Source organism: Carassius auratus, unplaced genomic scaffold (genome assembly GCF_003368295.1).
Source record: "Carassius auratus strain Wakin unplaced genomic scaffold, ASM336829v1 scaf_tig00216014, whole genome shotgun sequence".
Lineage (NCBI taxonomy): Eukaryota > Metazoa > Chordata > Actinopteri > Cypriniformes > Cyprinidae > Carassius > Carassius auratus.
In genome coordinates, this window is record NW_020528362.1 from 1,629,326 (window position 1) to 1,643,812 (window position 14,487).

Sequence of the window (14,487 nt, forward strand, 5' to 3'; positions counted from 1 at the left end):
CAAGCTACCAAACATGTTATATTACCCCAATTTTCCAGTCTCTGCACTGGCTACCTATTAAGTTCCGTGTCAGTTACAAATTATCATTACTTACCTATAAGGCCCTAAATGTTTTAGCTCCTGCTTACTTAACTAGCCTCATACCACGTTACAATCCGTCACGCTCCCTAAGCTCACAAAACGCTGGACTTTTGTTAGTTCCTAGGATAGAAAAGTCCACTTAAGGAGGTAGAGTTTTTCACATTTGGCTCCCAAACTCTGGAATATATGTTCATCGTATGGCTGACAATGTCCTGTATACATTTTTCTGAAAAATCCTGTCATATGCACACAAACTGACAGTCACCATTTATAAGCTACTACTAAATATTGTAGAAACTTAATTTTCTGTAAAGATGCTTTGTAATGATTTGTAGTGTAAAAAGTGCTATACAAATAAAATTCAATTGAACTGAATTGAATCATCATTTAAATATCTTCTTGAAAAAAAGAGCAACGATAAAGACATGCGAAACAGCACATTGTTCTTTTTCTTCTTTTTTTATTTTCTAAAATATTAATCATTGGCAAATTGTTTTGACAAATGTTATGCATTGTTACGTACAATTTCTATTGCAGACAGTAGGATCAATAGACTCGGGGAATGGGAGGTAAGTTAAACTACATTTTGAGAATCAATGCTAGAGTTTTCTAGAGTGCTTGAAGAAAACATTTACATTGCCACCGAATAAATGCTGATGTAGCAATAGAATTTCGAACATAATGCATTGTATTAACTACATACAGATTTACATTATCTGATCTAATAACCAACATCTTCTTTAAATAACCAGTGTGTCTTCACCTGGGAGGAAGATCGTACTTCTTGGGAAAACCGGAGATGGAAAAAGCAGCGCTGGAAACACAATCCTTGGAAAAAATATTTTCACCCCTGAAAAAGTTGAAAGGTACACAAGACACAAAAGAGAGATTGTGAATGAAATAAGAAAGTATTGTGGAGAGGAAGCCTTTAAACATGCAGTGGTTTTATTCACTCACGGTGAAGATCTAGAGGGTCAAACCATCGAAGAATTTGTTCAGAAAAGTCCACAGCTGCAAGAGCTTGTTGACAGATGTGGAGGTCGCTGTCACGTCATTGACAGTAAATACTGGAGATAATGTCTCCATTGAGTCACAGTGTCTGGTCTGTGTTTTCCAGGGTGTCCACTAGTGGTTTCACTACACGATAGAGTCACCCCACTGCAGGCACTACATTTCCCACAAGTCTTTTTCCCATTCATCACTGTTAATTGCATACCTGTTAATTGTACTCAGCTGTCCCCACTTTCATAATTTTCACCTGTCCTTATATACCTGGTTTGTTTCTATCTGTTTCATGGAGTCCTTGGTTTATGTCACCCGGCTTTCTCGTGTTCCCTGGGGTTTTCGTGTTTCTTGTTTTTTTGGACTGCTCTTCTGTATTCTGACCTTTTTCCTGTATTAGATTTTGATTTTGTATTCCACTATTAAACACTACTCTTGGATCTCTCGTTTTGTGTTTGCATTCGTGACAGAAGGACACCATCATGCCCAGATCCAGCGGTGTGGGATTTCGTATCCGTTTCCCAGCCACCATAGAGGAGCGGATGGGTAGACTTTCGAACCTAACCACCCTCCGTCAAAAGGGGAGTGAGGTGGGTGGTTTGCCTCAAGTCTTTTGGACAATGGCAGTGGGGCTGGGGTACAATGATGAGGCACTGAATGACCTCTTCAACAACTGCCTGGATGACCCTTTGCCTGAGTGGGAGAGTGGGCTGAAGGTCCTGGACTTTTGGGGGTTAACCAGTTACCTTCACCATCATAGTCAATGGGATACACCGACCACACCCATCTTTCCAGACACGATGGCCGCCAGCACAGCGCCATGGCACAAGATGGCTGCCAGCCCAGCGCCACTACGACTTTCCAGAGTCGAGTCAGACCCCCGTGGTCCCTCCAGAGTCGATTTAGGCCCCCGTGGTCCCTCGCACGCAGAGTTTCATACATCTATTTTTTTTTTACAGCTTTGTCCGTATGCAATGTTTTAGTAAGAATTACATGCAAGTCTTTGTACATGAGGCCCCAAACCATTGAAGAGTTTATGAAGTACAGTTCACAGCTTCAGCAGCTGGTTGATAAATGTGGAGTTCGCTGTCACGTCATCGACAACAATCACTGGAATAAACATAAATGAGGGAACAAGAGCAACAAGATACAGGTTAAAATTCTGCAGAAGACCATTGACGAGATGGTGGAAGAAAATGCCTGCTTCACCAGTGAGGTGCTTCAAAAGGTGGAGAAACACATTCAAGAGGAGGAGAATAATATAACAGAGGGAAATGTGTCTCCAGAAGAGCAACGAGAAAATGCAAAGGCAATTGTTCATTGCAATTATCTGAATCAATTTGCAGGAGCAGCAAAAGGGGCATTTGCCGAGGCGGGTGTAGGAGCAGTAGTGGCAGAAGGAGCAGGAGTAGGTGCAGGTACATTAGCTGCAAGTGTGCTTGGAGTTGCCGCTTTTGTGGGAGATGTTTCTGGAGGAATATTTGGTTGGAATGCGACAGAAGAAGCTGAATTTATGGGCGATGTCATAACAAAGGCATCAGACACTAGTGTTGTTTTTGGAGGTCTGTTTTAATTTTAGTTTTAGTCTAGTCTTTGTGTGAATCAGTCATTTTAGTATTTATTAGTTTTAGTCACATTCATACTCTTCATACTTCTTTATTTTATTTTTTATTAGTCAAGCCTAATTTTAGTCGACGAAAACTGATGACATTTAGTCTAGTTTTAGTCAATAAAAATAGTATTTTAGTCTCTTTTTAGTAACACAATTCTATTTAACCCAGTCAATGCAATACAAGTACCTGTATAGACAAAACCAAAATTTTTTTTTTAGCCAAACCCATTTCAAACAAGGTTATCTTATTCTATTGTTACCTCATAGACTCAAGAATACTGTACATCCGTTTAAAAAAATAAAAAAAGTTTGCATAGTTTGTCCAATGCTTCTTATTTGAAGTACGTTTTATTTGTATTGTATTAAATATAATTAAATATAATTTATTTAGATATTAAACACTAAGCACATTAAAATTGTATTGCGTTTTATGTGAAGTACAGCCAATAGTTCAAGATTGTTTTATGTCTTTATGTGGCAGAGGGAGCGATACAGGCTAAACACACATTTGAGTTTGTGGACTACGCCACCTGGATCACCCGGGAAATAGAAATAACCCCAAAGTTAGTTATTAGGTCACACAGATCCGATTCTCATAAATTAAGGTAGGCGGGAAACATGGATATCAAAAACACAAAAAGTTTATTGAAACACTGAATTTTAAAATAGAAAAAGCATTTAAAATGGTCTGGTCATGGGGTGTATTCTCTATCAGCAACTCCCCAATGACCATGAAAAACAAAATGATAACAGATTCACATTAAAGAAAATAATCAAATAATACTAAATTAATGGAAACATAATTTTAAACCAGCAATAAACAAAACATTACACAAAATCAGTTTATACTCTCACCATAAATAAATAAAAAAAAAAAAAACAAGAAACAAAATACACAAACTTACAGGGCTGAGGTTACCCACCGGAGTGATCACCAGCACTAGTTATCCAAAAGCACACTTCTACACACCACACCGTGAACTCAGATCACACACACGCACACACTTCAAAAAGTGGCAAACGTTGAAGCAGCACCACCACCACAAAAGATCCTCCACCCGTGGGACCCCAGCTCCTGAAAGGAAGTCAAAAACAAAATAAACAAACCTCAAGCGAAAATACACACAGAAACCAGTCATCTGGGATTACAACTCAATCATAACAATGAGGATAAAAGCCACTACAGTAAGGGCTCAGCAATACACGAGTATTCAAACACAAGCCCACACGATTCACGAAAGGAGAAAGGGGCTCAGACGAGGCCACAGTCCATAAAGTATGGTCACGTGAGCTGAAGAGTCATCCACCCCAAATTATCTTAAGAGAATTAACAATCCACAAGAACAACCATAACGACAGCAGCAGTCTTCCTAGGTAGTGGTAATGGAAGTGTTTGTGAAGTGCACAACAGTAGCAGAGAGCGAAAGAGTCACAACGATAATCACCAGGACAAAAGAGGGAGAATCCAAATGAGCCCAATGGGAGTAGATGAGCTTACTATCAGTTCGCGGCTGGACACGCAGTGTTCAAATACCCTGCTGCAAAGCTAAAAAAAAAGGCAATCATACAGTCCACAGCAACAGATGAAAAACAGACAGTTAATCACAGCCACTTACCTCATTCATCCTATCAAAATCTACATAAAGAAATTATTAATTCATCAACTCATTCATCACAAGACTTCTACTGGCCATACAGCTTTCAAATCGCTACAATCACTACCACTCACCTATTAGACATGGGACATATATACGTGGTACCGCTGCTCGGTAAGTATGCTCAACGGCTCGTAACCCTCCCTCCCTCCCTATTATAAGCATGAGCACATTACTGCGCACCTTCTGGCTGTTGTCTTGTTTGTTTCAGATCACTAAGGCTTTCAAATCTTAGCTGGAATGAACCTTACTGCTGAGAGACACTCATCTTCAGTCTACAGGGTAGACATCCCACTGCCACATCTACATGATTATCACTGTTTTAAAGACATTGCTAAGACTCTTAATTTTCATGTATTTTTAAGCTGATGGTTCCAGGGGGTTAATGGTAAAGCTCTTGTATGTTCAATTATTCAGGGAGCAAGAACCCCCATAAGGAACCATACTGCCAAAGATAAATTGTGTTCAATGAACTCAACTACACTTGCCAAAGTGGTTCCTCTCTGAACTAAAGTTATAGATATAAACAGGCCTGAATTAACACAGTGTAGAGCCCTAGGATGACCACATTTGAAGTGCCAAGCCCGACTCGTCTTGACTGTGTTGACTGGGGGAGGGGGCAAATATATTGGAACCTGACCCAATCTCAAATCATTATATGCAAATAATTTATATTCTCTCTGTAAATATTTAATCATTAACTGTTCATTTTTATGTATCTGCATCTCTTCCAGTAAAATAATATATACAAAATATGAAAATCTACAAATATACTGCTAAACTTCCAGGTTCAGCTGCTGAGATGTGCTGTTTGGTATTTTGTTTAGTTTCATTTTCATTGTGTCACATGCTTTGCTGGAATCAGATCATGGATGTAGACTATTTAACACACACACACACACACACACACACACACAGTTTGATGAAAGCTGCAGTGATGTGGAGTTTGTGAGCTGCTGCAGCAGAATGCACAAGACAAAGTGTGAAGACAAGCCAAAAAAAAAAAGAAGAAAAAAAAGTGTGGAGACAAAAACCAACATCAACGAGTCTCTCCCCTCTAAATCTTGCCCCGGCACTGCAAACTTCGCCAGCAAGACTTTTTCTGTGGCAGGCAAAGCAGCTTCAGCACTGCATGTGATGGTGATACTCAGGCCAAGCAGCTCAAGTCTCTGGATGAGGACCGGCAGGACCCTGAAGTGCTTAAAAAGATGACAGCTTATAATTAACGAATATAGAGATCAACAATTCATTTTTTAAAACTGATTTGTGCACAAGCAATGAAATGTAGAAATAAAGTTGTTTTATAAAATAAATACGGAGTTATATTAAGTTTCTTTGTTTCTGATTGTGGTGAAGAGCATGTGGAAGAGGTGTGTCTTCAGTCGATTTTTGAAAACAAAAAAGTGTTGACTCCCTCCACCACAGCACCAGTTGCTTTCAGGACTTTACAACTTTCAAGACTCTGATTACAGGTTGAGTTTTTTTTTTTTTTTTTTTTTTTTTTTTTTAGAAAAGCATTGACTCTTGAAGAATAATTCTTATTTAAAGCAAAAGCTGGAGTTCACTTCCGTCAACAACTTGATTTTAAAAAGAGAAAATAAAGGGATACAAAACAATAATGTGAGTATACATTACATTTTCCACCATTTAAAGACAGTAACATGGTTGCTGTAGTGTAAAGTGTAACTAGAAGTGATTGTAGTGTCCAGACATCATTAGGTCAAAAGCATTGCACATGTAGTTTGAAACATCATATATTGAATGTTTAATGCCAAGACTAACCTAGGTATTGTTTAACTTACAGAGACATATATCCTCAGCAGACAAGGATCATGGGATGTAAGTTTTGACTGTTGGACAGTCACGTTTAAAGCATAAACTGTAGATATGTTTACAAAGACGGAGCATAGCTACTAAATGCTTTAGGACCATCAGAAATACCCAGCAGTTTTTTTTTCTTTTTTCCCCTGATAAACTCTTGTTCAGAATTTTCACTAAATAATCAAGTATCTTAGAATTAAAGCTCACATTATAAAATGTTTGTTTCCAACAGCCAGGGTTTCACTGCCAGAGAGAAAGATCATACTTCTTGGGAAAACAGGAGACGGCAAAAGTAGCGCTGGGAATACAATTCTTGGAGAAAATGTATTCACCACTAAAAATTGTAATATGGCTTCATATGGAAGAGTTGAATATCAAAAAAGAGAGGGGAAGGTTAATGGAAGAAAGATCACAGTTATTGACACAACTGGAGCCTGTGACACAGATCTTAATGACGAGGAGATAAAATCTGAGATCCTCAAAGCTCTAATTAACTGCGCTCCTACCATCGATGCTTTTGTCGTTGTCCTACAGGTCGGAAGATACACAGAACGTGAAAATGCGGTGGTACAGAAAATCCTGAAACCCTTCAAAGAAGAGCACTTCTTGAAACACACAGTGACCTTGTTCACATTTGGTGAGCAACTGGAAGACCAAACCATTGAAGAGTTTGTGAAGACCAGTTCACATCTTCAGCAGCTGGTTGATAAATGTGGAGGACGCTGTCACGTCATTGACAACAAACACTGGAATAAATGTAAATGGGGCAACAAGAGCAACAAAGTACAGGTGAAAAATCTGCTGAATACCATTGATGAGATGGTGGAAGAAAATGGCCGCTTCACCAGTGAGGTGCTTCAAGAGGAGGAGAAAGACATTCAAGAGGAGGAGAAAGACATTCAAGAGGAGGAGAAAGACATTCAAGAGGAGGAGAAAGACATTCAAGAGGAGGAGAAACACATTCAAGAGGAGGAGAAAGACATTCAAGAGGAGGAGAAGAATATAACAGAGGAAAATGTGTCTCCAGAAGAGCAACGAGAAAATCCAAAGGCAATTGTTCATTGCAATTATCTGAATCAGTTTGCAGGAGCAGCAGCAGGGGCTGTGCTTTGTGCTCTTATCGCAAGCAGTGTTGTAGTAGCTCCAGTTCTGTATATTTTAAAATCATATTTCACTCTAAAAACAGCATTTGCCGAGGCAGGTGTAGGTAGTACAGTAGTGGCAGAAGGAGCAGGAGTAGGTGCAGGTACATTAGCTGCAAGTGTTCTTGGAGTTGCCGCTTTTGTGGGAGCTGTTGGTGGAGGAATATTTGGTTGGAATGCGACAGAAGAAGCTGAATTTATGGGCGATGCCATAACAAAGGTGGCATCAGAAATCTGGAAGCATAGAAACATTCTGGTGACCCATACTCAGAATTTGTGCTCTGCATTTAACCCATCCAAAGTGCACACACACAGCAGTGAACACACACACCCGAAGCAGTGAGCAGCCACTTATGCTGCAGCAGCCGGGGAGCAGTTTTGGGGGCTGGTGCCTTGCTCAAGGGCACCTAAGTCGTGGTATTGCCGGCAAGAGAATCAAACCCACAACCTTAGGGTTAGGAGTCAAACTCTCTAACCACTAGGCCACGACTTCCCACAGGAAATGCGTTGGCCAGGAATCGAACCTGGGTCAACTGCTTGGAAGGCATCAATGCTCACCACTATACCACTAAAACAGGATAATAGCAAAAAGGCAAATAAATAAGTAAAAGAACAAAACCCAACAACAATTGTTTCATGCTTATACTGTAGTATATAAATGCAGATGCATATTTTGTATCTTCGAATGTATTTTTGTGTTCAAATTAAATGCATTTCTTTAAAACAATTGTGTTCAATTAAAATGTGTGTTATTAAACTAAATATATTTAACGTGTGACAATATGATCTATAAGCTTAAAAAATTATCCGGGGATACATTTATGTTATATTAGAATCAGAATACAAGTACACTAATTAATATATTACATATACTATATGCACAGCAGCACTGAGAAAATAGATTGAATAGAAGCAAAGAAAACAAAATGGACTAGTCACATTATATCTAAAGAAAAAAAGAAAAAAGCAAATGAACTAAAGTTATAGCTATAAACAGGCCTGAATTAACACAGTCTAGAGCCCTAGGATGACCACATCTGAAGTTCACATTTGAAATCTCAAATCATTATATGCAAATAATTTATATTCTCTCTGTAAATATTGTATCATTAACTGTTCATTTTTTATGTATCTGCATCTCTTCCAGTAAAATAATATATACAAAATATGAAAATCTACAATATATACTGCTAAACTTCCAGGTTCAGCTGCTGAGATGTGCTGTTTGGTATTATGTTTAGTTTCACTTCCATTGTGTCACATGCTTTGCAGGAATCAGATCATGGGTGTAGACTATTTACCACACACACACACACACACACACACACATTTGATTATAGCTCTGCAGTGATGTGGAGTTTGTGAGCTGCTGCAGCTGCAATGCAGGATGCACAAGACAAAGTGTGAAGACAAAAAACAGAAACAACGACCCTTCTCTCCCCTCTAAATCTTGCCACGCCACTGCAAACTTCGCCAGCAAGACTTTTTCTGTGGCAGGCAAAGCAGCTTCAGCACTGCATGTGATGGTGATACTCCAGGTGTATCAGGCCAAGCAGCTCAAGTCTCTGGATGAGGACCGGCAGGACCCTGAAGTGCTTAAAGACCTCTGATGCACCTCGGATCTGGCCCTCAGAGCGATGAAGATGACAGCTTGAACGATCGCCTCACTTTCACACTCATTTGGTGTTAACCCCCCCCAACAGCTAGTTATCCCACATGGTGTGCAGTCCGCCATGCCAGTTCAGTTCTTCCGCAGGCTGCCCCATTTCAACGGTGCGTTTATGTCCACTGTATGACATCGCCCCAAGAAGACTGTGAGAGCAGCTTCAACAGTCATTATTTGAGGGTACCAAAGAAAGATGGCATACTCCAAAATTGGACCTGAGACACACCCAGGCACTGGTTCAAAGTGTTTATGCTGTGACAAATCCTCTCACACTTCAGACTGGGAGATTAGATTATCTCTGTGGATTTAAAGGATGCTTATTTTCGCATTCAGGTACCCCTTCGCCACAGGTGTTTCCTGAGATTTGCATTCGAGGGGATAGCATACCAATTCACAGTCCTACCCTTTGGTTATATTCCTGGCCCGTGGTACTTTTATGAAATGCATGGATTTACACAGCTTTCTGCATCCCCTAATCTAAAGTGTAAACTATTCATCACTTCTAAATGTGTTACATATAATTAACAGATCTTTATAAATTATGCAGTTAAACTGCAGTTTGTAAATTTACCACTTGACAAAAAAACGCAATATAGATATATGTCACCGTGTCTGGTCTGTGTTCCCTGGGTGTCCACTAGTGGTCTCACTTCCCCATAGAATCACCCGACTGCAGGCACTACATTTCCCACAAGCCTTTGTCCGTTTCATCACTGTTAATTGCATACCTGTAATTGCACTCAGCTGTCCCCATTTTCATTGTTTACAACTGTCCATATATACCCGGTTGTTTCTATCAGTTTCATGGAGTCCTTGTTTTATGTCACCCTGCTTTCTCGTGTTCCCTAGTGTTTTTTGTGTTTCTTGTTTTTGACTGCTTTTGTTAATATTGACCTCTTGCCTGTATGGACTACGATTTTTGGATTCTCCTAAATAAACACTGCAAATTGGATCTCTCTGTTTGTGTGTACGTTCGTGACAATATATTGACAGTGACTATTATCTTAGTTAATATACTATTGTATAAAAAGGATCATTTTAATCTCCCTACTCCACCTTATAATCTTAAACATAACCATTTTGACAATATACAAAGTGTAACAGGCAGATAAATGTACGTTAGTCACAATCATTTATTTAAAACATTACAAATAGCAGTATAAAGAACAGATAAAACGACGCCTGGGCTACATTACCAGTGTTCAGACAGCAAAACAATTTTGTGTGAGTTACAGAATGAAATTAAAGTGTTTAATCGCTGTAAACATTCTCCTGATCTGCATTTCCATCCTTCATAGCGTCGCACACAATTTGGCATGTCGCAAACAATCTATGGTGGTCGCAAATCACAAGTGATGGCCAATAAGGAGCGAGGTTTGATGTCACTGCCGCAAGCCAGTTTCGTTGTGTTGAAGCGCCAATTTTGAAAGTTTTAACGGATGAGACGGCAGCTATGTACTGTTATTAATGTGCAATGATTATGTTATGGAAAACAAATCTTTTTCTCATATGGTGGTATCGTACGACTTCTGAAGACTTGGAATAAAATGCACAAAATAATGGACTCTGTTTATGGTGCGTTTTCATGTCATGGTGAGCAGCTGTCGCATGGGAAACATAATACAAAATAATTAAGTGCTTATTAAATGTTGGCAGAGTGATAATTTATTTATTTATAAAAAAATACGTTCAAGCTTGGGTAAAGTGATGAAATGAGATGGATCATGTAACAGGAAGATCTGCAAATGATATGTAACACATTTAGAAGTGATGAATAGTTTACACTTTAGATTAGGGGATGCAGAAAGTGTTATAAATGACTTGTATACATGTATCTGACCATAAGCCTATTCTTTTTAATATCACAATGTCTGGTCCAGCTCAGTCTATTTTTCGTGTTGTCACCTCAGATACAGCCAGTCATTTCTCTGAGGCCTTCTCTTCTTTGTCTGAAAGTGTGTTAAAACCTCCTGACTCAGATCTTGGAATAGAAGAGATGATAATGCTTTTTAATAATCACTGCTCTTGTGTCTTAAATTCTGTTGCTCCTTTTAAAGATTCAAAAACCAAACGAAGGTTAGAACCCTGGATAAACAACAATATACAAGCTCTTAGACAGGAATTTAGGAAGGCAGAGAGCAAATGGAAGACAAACTGCAAGTGTCCTATGAACTCTTGAAAAATGCTCTTTCTGCTTTTCCAGCACTCTGTAAAAAATGCAAAAACTAAATATCTCTCTGAATTAATATCAATAAATTAACACAATCCACAAATTCTGTTTAATACATGAAACACTATTTTTTTATCATGCTAACACTTCTAGTCTGGACAGTACTCCAGAGACCTGTTGTGATGAAATGGCGGAGTCAGTTAGATATATCTGCAGCAGTTTAATAATACAGGTGAATAAACAGAGAACAGCAGACATAAACTCAGGCTGGCAATGAAAGGGAACTCAAGCAGACGTTCGTAGAGAACTCAGATAGCCTAATCAAATGGGATTCAAAGTCCAGAGATAATACGGAGAACCACAATATAGACCAGGGGTAAATCAAAACTTCACAAAATGACAAAGTGGAGAGCAGTCCATATAAAGGGGAGAACACAAGTTGCAGGTGCAAATACTAAAAGGTAATCAAGATAATTAAGCAGGGTTAGACGGGGATGATTGGGGAGAGGAACACTGGGAAATGCAGTCCTATTCAGGAGAGAGGGATCTAATGCCGCCAGAGGAGGGCGTAGCAGACCGTTCCATGACACCTGTGCAGCATTCCTAAATTATTTTATGGGAAAGGTGGATGCCATACGGTCCACTGTTACTATGTGCAGTCTTGACCCCTCTGAACCACCCATTTGTCATGCTTTTGTTTGATCCATTATCCCTTTCTGAGCTTGGCGATATAGTGCACACGATTAAAGGGGGGGTGAAATGCTCGTTTTCACTCAATATCCTGTTAATCTTGAGTACATATAGAGTAGTACTGCATCCTTCATAACTCCAAAAAGTCTTTAGTTTTATTATATTCATAAGAGAAAGATAGTCTGTACCGATTTTTCCCGGAAAAACACGAGCGCCTAGAGGCGTGACGTGTGGGCGGAGCTAAAGAATCACGAACGCCAGTAGGCTTTTGTGTTGAGCGCGTCTGGAAGCTGTGACACAGATCCAGAGGCTGAAATTTAACAAGAGCAGCATCAGCAAAGGCGTCTCTATGTGGTATGTACTGAAACTGTATATATTTGCTTAGCGGTTTTGGAAAATGACTAAGTTCCACTTTGTCGTCTTTTTTTTTTTTTTTTTTTTTTTTAAGCTGTACATGTGGAAAGTGCAGTTTGATAACAACATCGCATGTTGTTTACTTGATGTGCTTACGCGCCGATAGCTAAGTTAACAACACAGAGATATTTGAAGCAGTTTTACTCACCGCATGTGGTTCCAACACACGATCGTGACCCTTTTTCGTTGGGATTGCATTATCTTTAAGTAATAAACGATGTGCAAATCCAGCGTCAACTTGGGCCTTGTTTGTAAAACAAGCATCTTCGAAATGCAGGGAACAAACACAAACACTTGCACAACTCCGTTGATGCTCTGTAAAAATAAACTCCATCCACTGGTCCCTTAATGCTGTTTCTCTTTTGGTAATCTGTGCAGGGTTGTCTTGCCCTGGCAACCAAAAACACACTCCTTTTGTGACATTTCGCGACGCTCTCGCTCTGATCAGTGAAGTCTGTTGTGCTCTCAGTGCTCTGCTATACAGGAGCGCGCGCTCTTCCGGCAGAAGTGCCTCAGGACCCATTTAAGGAAATTCCGCTCCATCTAATGTCACACTCTTCTTAAGAAGCCAAATTTAGACACAACCAATGTTAAAAATTTTCGCCCTATTTCTAAGTTGCCATTCTTGTCAAAAATTTTAGATAATATTGTTTTTAATCAGTTATCTTCATTTATCTCACAGACCAATATTTTAGATCAATTTCAGTCTGGTTTTAGAGCCCATCATAGCACCGAGCCTGCACTGCTGAAGGTGTCAAATTATCTACTACTTGCTTTGGACTCTGGAAAATCAGCTATTTTAATGCTACTCGATCTTAGCTCTGCATTTGATTCAGTTGATCATGTTACCCTTCTTAATCGTCTAAGGGATGAAGTTGGCATTAGGGGCATGGCGCTGGATTGGTTTTCATCATACCTTCATTACTTCTAGACTTGATAACTGCAATGCACTTTATATGAGTCTCAAGCATTCGTCGCTGAATCAATTGCAGTTGGTCCAGAACGCAGCCACAAGGTTGCTGACTGGTAATATGAGAAGAGAAAGCATTTCTCCTGTCCTGGCATCTCTTAATTGGTTACCAGTTATTGTAATGGTTTATTGAGTGGTTGTTCTGCACGCTTAGTGAACAAACTACAGCTAGTCCAAAATGCAGCAGCAAGAGTTCTTCCTAGAACCAGGAAGTATGACCATATTAGCCCGGTCCTGTCAACACTGCACTGGCTCCCTATCAAACATCGTATAGATTTTAAAATATTGCTTATTACTTATAAAGCCCTGAATGGTTTAGCAACTCAGTATTTGAATGAGCTCTTGTTACATTATACTCCTCTACGTCCGCTACGTTCTCAAAACTCAGGCAATTTGATAATACCTAGAATATCAAAATCAACTGCGGGCGGCAGATCCTTTTCTTATTTGGCGCCTAAACTCTGGAATAACCTACCTAACATTGTTCGGGAGGCAGACACACTCTTGCAGTTTAAATCTAGATTAAATACCCATCTCTTTAACCTGGCATACACATAACATACTAATATGCTTTTAATATCCAAATCTGTTAAAGGATTTTTAGGCTGCATTAATTAGGTAAACCGGAACCGGAAACACTTCCCATAACACCCTGTGTACTTGCTATCATTAGAAGAATGGCATCTACGCTAATATTAGTCTGTTTCTCTCTTATTTCAAGGTCACTGTAGCCACCAGATCCAGTCTGTATCCAGATCAGAGGGTCACTGCAGTCACCCGGATCCAGTACGTATCCAGACCAGATGGTGGATCAGCACCTAGAAAGGACCTCTACTGCCCTGAAAGACAGCGGAGACCAGGACAACTAGAGCCCAGATACAGATCCCCTGTAAAGACCTTGTCTCAGAGGACCACCAGGACAAGACCACAGGAAACAGATGATTCTTCTGCACAATCTGACTTTGCTGCAGTCTGGAATTGAACTACTGGTTTCGTCTGGTCAGAGGAGAACTGGCCCCCCAACTGAGCCTGGTTTCCCCCAAGGTTTTTTCTCCATTCTGTCACCGATGGAGTTTCGGTTCTTTGTCGCTGTCGCCTCTGGCTTGCTTAGTTGGGGTCACTTCATCTACAGCGATATCGTTGACTTGATTGCAAATAAATGCACAGACACTATTTAACTGAACAGAGATGACATCACTGAATTCAATGATGAACTGCCTTTAACTGTAATTTTGCATTATTGACACTGTCTTGAAGTAGTCTT

General features: G+C 39.7%; 2 protein-coding genes across 2 annotated transcripts; both read left to right on the top strand.

Moving 5' to 3' along the window:
• The first annotated feature begins 731 nt into the window (after positions 1-731).
• Positions 732-2,656, top strand: LOC113096655 (uncharacterized). The gene is made up of 4 exons (XM_026262067.1): positions 732-739; positions 834-1,153; positions 1,407-1,429; positions 2,222-2,656. The coding sequence occupies exons 1-4, from the start codon at positions 732-734 to the stop codon at positions 2,654-2,656; spliced, it is 786 nt and encodes a 261-aa protein (XP_026117852.1).
• A 3,192-nt stretch (positions 2,657-5,848) lies between these two features.
• On the top strand, positions 5,849-7,951 carry LOC113096688 (GTPase IMAP family member 7-like). Its single transcript, XM_026262101.1, has 3 exons — positions 5,849-5,970; positions 6,155-6,189; positions 6,404-7,951. Exons 2-3 carry the CDS (start codon positions 6,183-6,185, stop codon positions 7,654-7,656), a joined length of 1,260 nt encoding a protein of 419 aa, XP_026117886.1. The 5' UTR covers positions 5,849-5,970; positions 6,155-6,182; the 3' UTR covers positions 7,657-7,951.
• The last annotated feature ends 6,536 nt before the right edge of the window (positions 7,952-14,487 follow it).

Excerpts from the sequence above, each read along its gene's own strand:
- LOC113096655 (XM_026262067.1), top strand. Across the intron at positions 1,154-1,406 it reads CATTGACAGTAAATACTGGA|CTCGTGTTCCCTGGGGTTTT; the intron begins GATAATGTCTCC and ends TCACCCGGCTTT. Across the intron at positions 1,430-2,221 it reads GTGTTCCCTGGGGTTTTCGT|AGCAACAAGATACAGGTTAA; the intron begins GTTTCTTGTTTT and ends TGAGGGAACAAG.